Consider the following 12,378-nt stretch of genomic DNA (forward strand, 5'->3'; position numbering starts at 1 on the left):
GAAGGAGTCCTGTGCACAGCCCCGGCTGGGTGGCTGCAGAGTAGGGGGCCCAGGAGGACAGGAAGCTGGAGCCTGGTTCTAGGGGATCTCACCTGCTGCCGGGAGCAGGACCGTGTCTGGGGGCTGCTGACAAGCCAGGAAGGCTGTTTACTGGAGTAGAGGTTCACTTCTCTGGGGCTTTTTTGACTTAGGTCACCCTGGCAGCAGTCTGGAGAGTAGACTATAGGCAGAAAGGCCAGTTGGGTGACCTGAGCATGTTAGTGTCGCCCCAGAGACGCCGCCAGCAGAGTGGACGGAACAGATGGTTTAGGGTAGAGGTGAGGGGACGGTGGCCTGAGTGGCCCCCAGGTGCCCAAGGCCCAGAGATCTCAGGAAGTTCTCTGAATTGATACATTCTTTAGAATTCACACTTCATACTCAGCCTTTATTTTTATTCTGTGGATTGGCTCCTCATATTCCGAATGTCTTGTGCTTAGTTAGAATGTCCCTGCAGAGGTACTGTCACCCTCCCCCCCATCCCCCCACCCCCCACCCCCCCGATGCCTTGTCGCTGAGGCCACAGGAGCCTGTTCAGGGCCGCAGCTGGGCTCTGGGGCCATCGCGGTACTGCCCGCAGGTTGTTGAGCCTGTGTTGGGTGCCAGGGTGAGCCTGCGTCCCCGTCATGGCCACATGGCCACTTGGTGGGGCTCCTGGCGGGGACTGCGCAGTGACGTGGCCTTTCCGGGGAGAAGGCTCCTGCAATTGGGCCTCCAGGGGGTGAGGCCGAGGGGCCTGAGCGCCCTGCCCTCCACAGCCCTGCACTCCCCCCCCATCCCCGTCCGCCCCCATCAAGCCTGCCTGGGCTCCCCCTGTCCCCGTCCTCATCTGTCCCGTCCGTCCTGTCAACCTCTGTCAAGCCTGCCTGGGCTCCCTGCGGCCCTCGCGCCCGCTCTCAGGGCCCCATGTCCCCGCTGCCCTCACCCTGCCCCTGAAGTCGGGGCCCGCAGGCTGCAGCCCGACGTGGGGGGCCGTCTCTGCAGCCAGGGGAGGCCTGGGAGCTGGGCCGTGGGGACACTGCTTCTGAGGGAGGCCCGTGGGTCTCATACCCCCAGGTTCACCGTAGTCGCTGAGAGTCTGCAGCAGGTGCGTCAGCAGCTTAAAAAGCTCGAGGAACTGGAACAGAAGTACACGTATGAACACGACCCGATTACAAAAAACAAGCAGGGGCTGTGGGACCGCACCTTCAACCTTTTCCAGCAGCTCATTCAGAGGTAATGGAGGGATCCCTGGGCTTCTCCTGCAGCTCTTTTACCCGGGCGGGGAGGGGGGGCAGTTTACTGCTCTCTCAGCTGCTTTAAAAGTTTAGTAGGTCATGTAATTCGTTTAGGGCACTCATGTCTTCCGGGACCCCTGTCCGTGCCGCTGGCTCTTTGTTCTCGTGGCCCCTGGGCTGTAGCTTGTCACTTAGCCGTGCCTGTCCTGTGCCCCCCCGCCCCCCCACCGCCAAGCCGCCCCCTCGGAACCTCACCTCAAAACTGTATCCTCCTGCAAGTTGCAGCTTCTATCTTGTCCCAAAATCTTCCCAGAATTTCCAAACACGGCACCTCCCTCCCGGATCTGCACGACTCAGTCTTTATTCGCCCGTTCTGGATTTCTTATGTACCTGTGGGCGTGTATTTCTGTTGCCTGTGACATAAATTACAAGTTCTTGGAAGACAGAGATGCGCCTTTGTCATCCTTTTCCCCCCATGGGGACCTGGCCCAGTACCCAGTACCGGGCCCGTGGGCAGGCCTTCCAGATGTGCTTAGTAGATACAAATGCGAGCGAAAGACGAGTCCTTATTGTAGATTTTTTCATACTCACTTGACATAAATACCCTCCGCGTCCTGCGGCTAATGTCCAAACAGAACCACCTCAGGGCTGTATCTTGAAATAACCAGGGATATGTATTTACTTGGGTTTTGGAATGCAAATTTGGTCCCTTTTAAAATGAAAATTAATATTTGGAAATGCTTGTGAGGTAGTCAGTATTACTAAACAATTGGACCAGAAGAACGGCTCTCTAACGGATACTGGAATACCCGCTTCAGATTATGGTAGTGAGCAGTACGTTACCTGGTTCATTTGTACCTGTAGCAAGATTCCTTTTTATTTTTTGTTCTTGTTTATCTTTAAACTGACAGACCTTACATTGGGCTCAGGTGCACACATAGCGATTGGGTGTTCATGTATTTTGCACAGTGATGGCCAGTGCGGGTCTAGTTAGCGAACTTGGTTCTTCATGCATCTTCCTAAATGAACATAGCCCAACCTGGGGCTTTTGCTGGCGAAGGTGTCACAGGTCGCTGCAGCGACTGTGGCCGCACGTCGAGTGCAGATGCGGTATGGAGGTTTCCGTGCTGACCGACAAACCTCACTTTGTTCATCAACTTGTTCGAATCTTCCAAACCGAATTTTCGCTTGCACGCTCCAGCCCCCTCTCCTGTTTCAGGAAAATAATTTGTCCCGCCTCAGCCTTCACGGAAACGCTAATGTGCACTTTGCTCGGAATTCACAGCTCCTTTGTGGTGGAAAGACAGCCTTGCATGCCAACTCATCCCCAGAGGCCGCTGGTCTTGAAGACGGGGGTCCAGTTCACGGTGAAGCTGAGGTAACCCCAAGACGTGGATGCCCCGGGCCCTCCGCTATGCAGTTTGTGTCCCTGGGCCCCCAGCACTGTCACGGGGGATGCTCCAGAGGACGCACCCTGCAGTGGCATTCCAGCCTGCGTTCGTGCTTGGGACGTCTAAGAGTCTATCTTCTCCATTAAAAGAAAGAGTTAAAAAAAAAAAGAAAAAAGAATAGGAATACAACAAATATTTATGTATGCACACCACACCGGGTTTTTTCACCCGTTAATGTGATGCATGTTTGCCTTAAAAAGGACTTCAAAAGGGCAGGACTGCACCTGGGGGAGAGCATCAGTTCCGGCAGTGTCATGCCCTCCTGGGGATGAGCTTCTAACCTGGGCTTCACGTGCCCCCGAGACCACGTGCAGTGTGTGTGAATACGGACCCGTGACACGTGTTCTTCTGGTGACTGGGTCCAAGCTTCCATCGGGTTTCAGAGTTTCCCTGTGGTCTGAATGTGTGTAGACCACCACGGAAAACAGCCCAGTGCCAGTCCTCCCTCCCAGAATTCTGCACGTGTCTGCACACATACACAAAGACCCACACACACTACAATGTACAGGATTTTATTTCTAAAAGCTAGTGTCCCGCTCTACAAGTTGTTTTGCAGCCTACTTTTTCCCTTGCTAATAAATGGCAGAAGTGTTTCCATGTGAGGACAGATGGCTCTCCTTTCTCTGCTGAATGGCGAATTTATTGAGCTGTTCTTCTACTGGCGAGGAGCTGGACGCGCCTTCCGAGTTGGCCTTAGTCCTTTCTCTGGGGGGCTTCGACCTAGGTCCCCAGGGCCGGCTCTGCCGCCGCTGCAGGGGGTCTAGAAACCCCACCCCGTCCAGCGGAGCAGACCAGTTAGGGGCTCCTGCCCAAGGTCTCCAGCTCATCAGAGGAGACACGCACGCCCCCCCGCAGGGCTTCGTCCCATCCTTCACACCACCCTGGGATCACTATAGATGTTAACCTCTTTTTCCTGGTTATGGGTAAGGATTCATATTTTCCCCGACAGGACAAACATTAGATACAGGTGCCAGTAAAAATATGTTTGCTGGGCTTTACCCTTTACCCATGTGATTGGCCCCAGCTAGATGTTTTGATAAAACCCAGTGTTGGCAAGGCTGTGTGGGGAAGCCGTACCCCCACTCACGTTTGGCGGATATGGAAAAGCTGCTGCTTTCTCTCGGAGTTTAGTGTCACAGCTTTGCCCCAGCAACTCCACAGCCAGGGACTTACCCACAGATGCACTTAAAAAAACATCCAACTCGACATACACGGAAGTCGATTCAGCTGTTCATGGTAACTGGACCACGGAAATGTTCACCGGGAGGGAAAGGGCTTAATAAATAAACTGGGACAGACCGTTTCCTAAAGTAATAATGACTTTTGTTTTTCTTTCCAGACTGTTGGTGAAACTGCAGGAGCTGAATTACAATTTGAAAGTCAAAGTCTTATTTGATAAGTAAGATATCTTTGATATTATCTCGCCACATACACTGTTGAAATGCCGAGTTTCTTAACCCAACACAGTGCTGCGCCGGGACTATGTATAAGTGATCCTAGGAGATGTAAATCAATGGCCCCCATCCCAGACACCGGGAGCTTCCCCTAGAGCTGACATCAACCTGCTGGTGCCTTTTTAGACCAAAAACAGATGAAAGAACGAGCGTATTTTGTGCATATGAACTTGTAAGGATCAGGTCAGGAGCAGCCGGGCCCGGACACCACCCTCCTGCTTCCTGGAAGAGGACAAGACCCTTGGTCCAACACCAGGCCCACGGTCGTCCATGCGGTAGCGATTCCGCACCCGGTCGTGGGTGCTTCTGGAATGTGGCTGACAGCCTTTTGCAGGGACTGCGTGGAGCCTGCAGGATCCACCCTTGTCTCTCCTGGGCCCTAGGGACCCCCAGGACTGCCAGGCTCTCACGGGGGCCTGAATGGGGCAGTCCCACCGCATTTTGCCTTTAGGCCCTGGACCTGGACTAGGCCTGACCTAGGTCTTGGCTCCCTCGTGGCCCCGGCCCCTGATACAGTCCGTGTTCTGTTTTGCACGTAACCGACTGGCTTAGCCAAGACTGTAGGTGACGATCCGGGCCATTTTCCTCTGGTGTCTTGTCTCCAGCCTGAAACAATGTTCTTCCTTGGACTCTGTGCCTTTCCTGCCATCAGCTGTGGTTTCTCTGTGTATCAGCTCTTGCTGCTTAATGGTTCACCTGGAAACCTAATAGAACCTGAAGCTGCTTGGCTCGTCCCCGTCTGAGCTCTAGGTGGTCCTCTGGTCGGGGTCAGCCTGGGCTCATGGCAGGTCTGAGGTCCTGGCTGGGACGACCGGGCCCCATCCGTGGGGCTCTCAGGAGCCCGCCCGGCCTTCCTGCATGGTGACGGCACCCCAGGTGGGTGAGAAGGGCGGCGTGCTAGGCCCGTGGAGGCGAGGCTTGGAGCTCCTGGCGTGGATGCATCCTCCCATCCACTCTGTTGGCCGACCTGAGTCACCTGCGCCCCCAGGGACGGAGAGACACTGTGTCTCGGAAGGAAGAGCGGCAGAGATCTCACGGCCATTACACTTTGTCTACCGCGGTCTCTCTTCTGGTTTGTTCAGCTCTTTGGTTTCTCCTCTGTTCCAGCTCTGGGTTTTCTTCTTAGCTCTGAAAGGGCAGCTTTGTATCTTTGCGTCACACTATTCCTTTTCTTTTCTCCAACACCCCGCGCCCTGCCCACCCGCCCCGAAGTGTTGGTCACCCGCGTAGCTGGTGGTGATTGTCATTCACAGAGATGTTGGACTCCTGGTGGAGGTAGGAAAGGAAGCCGGCCGCGTCCCTGTGGGTGGCTAATGGCGTCCAGTCTGCGCCTCCACCTGACAGATTCTTGCGAGTCCAGAACATGACCGCGTAGTCACTGAACTTACGTTAGAGGCGAGGCTGCTCAAGATTTTTTTAAAGATTTTATTTATTTATTCATGAGACACAGAGAGAGAGAGAGAGAGGCAGAGACACAGGCCGAGGGAGAAGCAGGCTCCACGCAGGGAGCCCGACGTGGGACTCGATCCCGGGTCTCCAGGACCAGGCCCTGAGCTGAAGGTGGCCCTAAACCTCTGAGCCACCAGGGCTGCTCAAGATTTAACCTCAGATTTAAAACTTGAAAGCTTCCTCAAATCATTGACTCTTCCGATACTTTCACGAGAGCCTTAAAGATAGTGGAGAGCATTTAGCCATCGTCTGGGAGCTCCCCAGGCCGACCGCAGACGTGGGCTCTGCTGCCCCGCGGCTGCGCAGCCTCTTGGGGCCTGTGGGTGTGCAGGAAGTGGCCAGAAGTGTAGCCTCGCGGTGGTCACAGCACATAGCCAGCTCGCCACTTACGGCATCCCGTGCGTTTGGTGCTCCCCGCAGCGCGCTGGACGAGAGATGGGGGCCTGGGTGGTGCACCTGCCCAGGGTCACGGGCATCCTTGGCTCCTTGACAGAGCTGGTGCTGCTTGACTCGGGGTGGGGGAGCAGGAGGGAGTGAAGTGACAGGTGTAGATTCCATGTTGATCTTCGACTTGGCTTTTACATCTTTGGTAAAGCTCATGTCAAAACTTCAATATGCGTGTGTATGACTTTATTGATCTGTGTATTTCTTTCTTTTTCCCCAGAGATGTGAGCGAGAGGAATACAGTAAAAGGGTATGTCAGCCACTTTGCACCGGGTTGTACTGTCTTTGTCTGTCTAACGATCCTGAGCCTCTGAGGTGTCTCTACTCTGTATTGTCTAGGTTTAGAAAGTTCAACATTTTGGGCACGCATACGAAAGTGATGAACATGGAGGAGTCCACCAACGGAAGCCTGGCAGCAGAGTTCCGGCACCTGGTAGGGACGCCAGTTTCCCCTTCTCGGCCTTGGGTCGGGCACGTCAGGACCGAGCGCTCGGCTCCCTGTGTGACGGGGACACAGCCCCGGGAGGCGGCTTTCTGCAGCTCGTGGCCGGGACCCCGGCAGCCCTTGGGAAGCCCTGCTGCTCCTCGCGCTGCCTCCGCCCGAGACCACCTCCCAGGGTGCAGCAGTCTGGGCGGGGTACCCCCTGAGCCGGCGTGCACAGAAGGAACGTGTGGCCGCTCGCTCCAGAGCCTTGCAGTCCCCTGGCTTCTCTGGGCTCCCGGCGCGGCCGACCCCAGGAGGTCACGATCCCTTGCCGGCCACCTTGCCCACGACCACCACGTCTCCTGCCTTGTCTCCCGGGGAGTGGGCCCGTTCCAGCAGCCGTAGAAGCCCAGTGGGGGTGGCAAGCAGGTGGTGCCTTTGGCCTGCGTCCGTGGAAAGTGGGGGCTGCTGGTGGATCTGGAGCGCGGGCACAGAGCCCGGCGGGGGCGGGAGCCGCGGGCAGCTTCGGTGGCAGCCCTTCTGTAAGCCAGCGAACCCTGGGTAGTGAAGCCAGCGCTTCCCCGAGAGCCCATCCCCCCAGGCCGCTCTGCGCCCCAGGCTTCCTTAGAGGCTCAGGGCTCGGTCCTTCCGAGGGCAGTGTGAGCGGGGCCCTGCGCCTGGGGAGCATGAGGCCGGTCATGAAGATTACGGGGATCTCGCGGGGGAGGGAGCAGGATGGGACCCGTGCAGACTCTGCCGTTTGCCTGGTGTCAGGCTGCTGCCAAAAGGCACCGAGGCCCGGGAAGCCCACACGGGTCCTGTCCCGTCCCGTCCGGCCCTCCGAAGATCATTTCACGCCCTTTATCCTTTATAAACCCTGCCCTGGGTTTGGCTCGTAGACGACCTACGGCTGTGAACACTATCGTGCTGTTGCTTAACACGGTCTCTTGTTCCCCAGCAACTGAAGGAACAGAAAAATGCTGGCACCAGAACAAACGAGGTGAGTCTCCCTCTGTTTTGAATGGTGTCTACCCAGCACGTGTGTCCAGGCAGGTTGGCTCAGCAGCCCGGGGGGCAGGGACACTTGTGGGAGGGGTTCAGACCCAGCAGGGAAGAGCCGGGGGTGAGCTTGGGGACCCAGCGTGTCTGGAGTGATGGCAAAAACACGCGTTCACGCTCTGTGGCCGTCGCGGCAGAGGGGGTGCAGCGGGCTCCTGCACTACTCACGTTTCACAGGCGAAGAGTGTGGCTCACGGGAAGCGTGTGGGATTCAGCTAAGGGTCACGGGAATTACTGTCTGGGCTGGAGCCAGCGGCCGGCTCGGGGATGACTCGGACTCGGGATGGCCGTGCTGAAAATGACGGGACCCCAGGGCTTTCTCAGCGCCCAGTGGCATCGTCGTCCCGTCGGTTTCCATTTTACAGCCAGGTCCTTGGGGCAGGAGTTAACAATTGTGATGCGAGGGAACTGGTTGCACGGCAGACCCTGTGCACTTGCTCTCGTGCAGGGTGTGTTGGGCCCCCGCGGCCCACAGCAAGCCGTCCTTCCCTGCCGGGTGGACACGGGGGGGCCGGGGGGGCTGGGTGCACCTGCGCCGCCCGGCCCTGCTTTCACCCCTGCTCGCCCCGCGGCCTCCTGGGGCTTCCTCTCCTCCCTGCCTGCCCCCAGAGCCGCCTGTCCCGCCGAGTTGCCGGGATGCTCCCACCTGATGGTGTGAAGGCGCTTGGAAACTGTTAGGTTTCCGCGTAAGCCCAGGACTTTGTGACCCACCAGGCTTATGCGAATCGGTCCCCCAGGAGGTAATCCCACGGGGACACGGGCGCTTGCCAGCGGGCAGGGTCAGCCGGGGCTGGAGCGGGCCAGCAGGCCGAGGGGGCTGAGAGCTGGAAGCCCAGCATCGCCAGTAAACCCCTTAGAAGCTGCTGTTTTCCTGTGGGCCGGTCTTTCTGTTAATCTGTAGCCCTTGCCATGGCTCCAGAAATTGTACCTTTAAGACAGAGAACACTGAGGTACGATAATTACATCTGAGATTGTTCCTGAAAAGTGGAATATTTTTTCTGGATTGCACTTGGTTGGGGGTCAGGCTTTCTGCAGCTGCCGCAGGGCTTATCCGACCCCTGGAAGTTGCAGGGCGCGGGGATGAATCACTGAACCCCCCCCTTCTCTTCGAAGGGTCCTCTGATCGTCACCGAAGAGCTCCACTCCCTTAGTTTTGAGACCCAGTTGTGCCAGCCTGGTTTGGTCATCGACCTCGAGGTGAGACTTAGTGGTTCAGACGTGGACATCTTTATTTTTACCTTTCACTGTTACCTGTATTTTTCTTTGTCAGGTTTTGTTTCAGACGTCGTAATTGCCAAAAAAGACGATCCTTTTTAGCTAATGCTGTCTTGACATTAATTGAATGGTTTGGGAAGCTAGAGTACTGAACTCCCATTTAAATGCTACAGACGAAATGTTTGTAAAATGTTCTGGTTGAGGTGTCCTATGTTAATTTTTTTATACGAAGCAGGGAGACTTATTTCTTAACTGAAAGCTATAATGAAAAACTAGAAACAAAAGAACTTAACTTTACATCTTTTGTGCTCAAATACAAAACACGCGCAAGTTTACAACCACGGCTTGCTCGGTCTGGAGGCCACCCAGGGTCTGCAGGCAGTATTTCTGTGGTTCTGACGACTTCACGGTCTTTGTCCCCTTTCAGACGACTTCTCTGCCCGTCGTGGTGATCTCCAATGTCAGCCAGCTCCCGAGCGGTTGGGCCTCCATCCTGTGGTACAACATGCTGGTGACGGAACCCAGGGTACAGAAGACACATCTGCTTTTGTACCAGGGCTAGACAGAGACCCCGTTGTGTGGCTCCTGCCGAGCCCCTCAGGGCCGGACGTGCAGAGAAAAGGGACAGGACTCCAGTGGCTTCATCAAGAATAGGGAGTAATTCTAGGAAAGGGAAGCGTATACGTGTATTAGAAATGAGGATTACGGTTTTCCTTCTGTGGGAATAAGCTCAGGCAGTAGCTTTCCTGGGACTCTTACCGTGGAAGAGTTCATTTATTGCTTTTCTTAAAAAAAAAAAAAAATAGCATATCTATGTGCCAAACAGGTGTGCTCAGCTCACTCGTAAGCGTGGATGCTCCCTGCTGATTACTCACAGCTCGTTGGGCCCGTGCACACTGCCACAGCGAGCACTGAGCGATTGCCCGCACACCTGTCAGGGCACGGCCTTGCTTGTGTGTGCTTCTGTTTAAAGACACTTTATCTAATTTATTTGTTGGTCTATTGGCATTGAGCTTACGGCCAACGGCACGGTACCTCGTGGCCGAATGACGCTCACCTAAGCACACGTATCTTCCCCGTGGGGCCATCTTGTGCGTAGGAACATCAGGCGACGCCTCAGTGCTCTTCCTGGAATCACGTTAAAAATGAAATTTTTAAAAAACAACCCACAAAAAGGCAAAAGACACGGCACTAAATAGACCTCAAAAAAGACAGTGGTTTGCAGTAGGAGAGCTGAAGCGAAAAGGCAGTCGCTCTGTTGGCCTCTCCTGGAAACACATGTGGGCAACTCCCATCGCTCACGCTCTGTTCCCGGGAATGTCCACAGAAAGCTCCAGAAGTGCCCTGAGGAGCGATTTGAGCGGTAAAGTAGCTTTCTGTGAGTAGATTGAATTCACAAAGGTGAACCTGCAAATAACGAGAATCCACTGTGTTTCTCTTGTGTGACAGCTTCTGTGTGTCACAGAAACTAGAACCGAGCTTTGGTGCAGGTCCCCAAGTGTTTGAGCCGCCTCGCTTACAACCGACGGCCTGAGCTTTCGGGTGTTTTTTTTCTCCAGAACCTGTCCTTCTTCCTGAACCCGCCTTGTGCACGATGGTCCCAGCTCTCGGAGGTGCTCAGTTGGCAGTTTTCTTCTGTCACCAAAAGAGGTCTCAATGTGGACCAGCTGAACATGCTGGGAGAGAAGCTACTCGGTATGGGCTGCATGTCTATGAAAATTGAAATTCACACAAAATATCTCCACTTGCTCCTTTCCCTCTTTGCTCTCTATTTTGTTCAAGGTAGGAGAATGTTAAAAAAACAAAAATCTGTTGGCTTTTCCAACTGCAGCTTGTTATGGCTAAATGAGAATTACAGTTCAGGGGATCCCCGGGTGGCTCAGCGGTTTAGCGCCACCTTCAGCCCAGGGTGTGACCCCGGGGTCCCAGGATTGAGTCCTGCATCGGGCTCCCTGCATGGGGCCTGCTTCTCCCTTGGCCTCTGTCTCTCTGTGTGTCTCATCAATAAATAAATAAAATCTTTAAAAAAAAAAAAAAGAAGACAGTTCACCTTGGAAGTATACACCTGATAAAACGAATGAATCATTTCCTGATTATCTCACATTAGCATCTCTGAGCAGGTTGCCTAAGGGAAGTATGTTTGAATTCCATAAAATATATTATTGGTGGCTAAAAGAAATGCTTTGATAAGAAAGATGAAGTCTTATTAACCTTGGGGAGGAAAACGTAAGTCCCCAGCATTAGTAGACTAAGGAAGGGCCTGGGGACGCCCACCACATAGCCTACACCCCGGGCTCCGGCCTCAGGGGGCCGAGGTGCATGGAGACGCAGCCCCACGAGGGTGATGTCCCTGACAGCTCGGCAGGGTCCAATCCACGAGAATTCCCTTTCAGTAGCTAACATCATGGATTTATTAGTCATTTACGTAAGGAGATTGGAGACCTACTAGTCTCGAGGTCAGGTCTTCAAAGAATGAGCAATTTAAACATCCACAGGCACCTTTCCTCCAGGTTTGCTTCTGTACAGCAGGATCGCACATATTGCAAATGCCAGGAGAGCCTCGCTCACCCGATAGCTCTCCGGGTGTCTTCTCGTGGCCGTACAGCCGTCAGGGTAGGGGTCTTACGCTGCTCAGTAAGGTGTACGAACTCACCTTGTCCCGGCTCCTTATTTGGTGACAATGAAGACAGATGCCCTTTCTGCCTGGACAGGCTTGTTTGTGGTTCCTACAGAGATGGTGCCTCAGCACCTGCACGGCCTGGGCTGCTTTAATTTGTGCAGTGATAACCACCAGGCTTCCTTCCCTGCTCTCCTCTCTCTCACTTGGCTTTTGATTTGCATCAGGCTCCCCGAGCCCGTGTCCTGTTTGGAGGAGGGTGGAGGGAAATGGCCAGATACTACCCGAAGTAAGCCTGGAGAGCCAAGTGTCCGTGCAGTGGATCACCTAGGGGTGACCTTGGCCTTAGTCTGCAGTTTGAAGAGGCTCTGGAGGACGAGTGGGAGAGGAGGCTGCTGAGGAAGGAGGCAGCGGGGGAGGTGATGCTGCACCGACAGGGACCAAGGGGAGGCCTCTCCAGGGCGCCGTTAGTTCGCGCTCCCGTGTCTGAGAATCTCGGACTTCCTCTGCTGGGTGTTGGCTCTTTGAGAGGAAATACAGGAGCCACCCGTCCAGCCAAAGCTTCAGAATCCACTTCTGTTTCCTGAAAAAGCCTGTGTTTGCTTGCTTAGGTCCCAACGCTGGCCCCGACGGTCTCATCCCGTGGACGAGGTTCTGTAAGGTGGGTGCCGCCTCGGTCCGCCTCCGAGCTCTCGCTGTCCGTGGAGGTTCCCCGGGGCCCTGCTGTGCCGGCCGTCCGCCCTGTGTTGCGGCGTGCTAGCGCCTGGCCCTGGCCCTGGCCCCAGAGCCCTGGGGCCAGTCGGTCGCTCTCTTGGGTGTGGGAGGCCAGTCCCCAAGCATGTCTGATGGGAATCGCCCGCAGGTGTGATAACGGTCTTCCCACCCGAGTGAGCCTGCCCTTCCCTCAGCCTCGCTCCTCGGGCGAGGACACGTGTGAGCTCTGTGCCTCCTTGGACGGCCCAGGACGTTCCCGGCCTGCTCCGCCCAGGGCCCGCTGGAGGGAATGACCAGA

The 12,378-nt window shown here is 55.3% G+C and overlaps 1 protein-coding gene across 1 annotated transcript in view; it reads left to right on the plus strand.

Annotated features, from left to right (window-relative positions):
- Window positions 1-12,378, plus strand: part of STAT1 (signal transducer and activator of transcription 1) — a 40,493-nt gene that overhangs the window by 17,053 nt on the left and 11,062 nt on the right. The window contains exons 10-19 of the mRNA XM_077885341.1: window positions 1,093-1,251; window positions 2,539-2,631; window positions 4,044-4,103; window positions 6,272-6,301; window positions 6,391-6,484; window positions 7,434-7,475; window positions 8,648-8,731; window positions 9,177-9,275; window positions 10,309-10,444; window positions 11,978-12,027. Of these exons, the coding sequence (XP_077741467.1) occupies window positions 1,093-1,251; window positions 2,539-2,631; window positions 4,044-4,103; window positions 6,272-6,301; window positions 6,391-6,484; window positions 7,434-7,475; window positions 8,648-8,731; window positions 9,177-9,275; window positions 10,309-10,444; window positions 11,978-12,027 (847 nt within the window). The remainder of the gene's footprint in view (window positions 1-1,092; window positions 1,252-2,538; window positions 2,632-4,043; window positions 4,104-6,271; window positions 6,302-6,390; window positions 6,485-7,433; window positions 7,476-8,647; window positions 8,732-9,176; window positions 9,276-10,308; window positions 10,445-11,977; window positions 12,028-12,378) is intronic.

The sequence above is a fragment of the Canis aureus genome, chromosome 36 (genome assembly GCF_053574225.1).
Source record: "Canis aureus isolate CA01 chromosome 36, VMU_Caureus_v.1.0, whole genome shotgun sequence".
Lineage (NCBI taxonomy): Eukaryota > Metazoa > Chordata > Mammalia > Carnivora > Canidae > Canis > Canis aureus.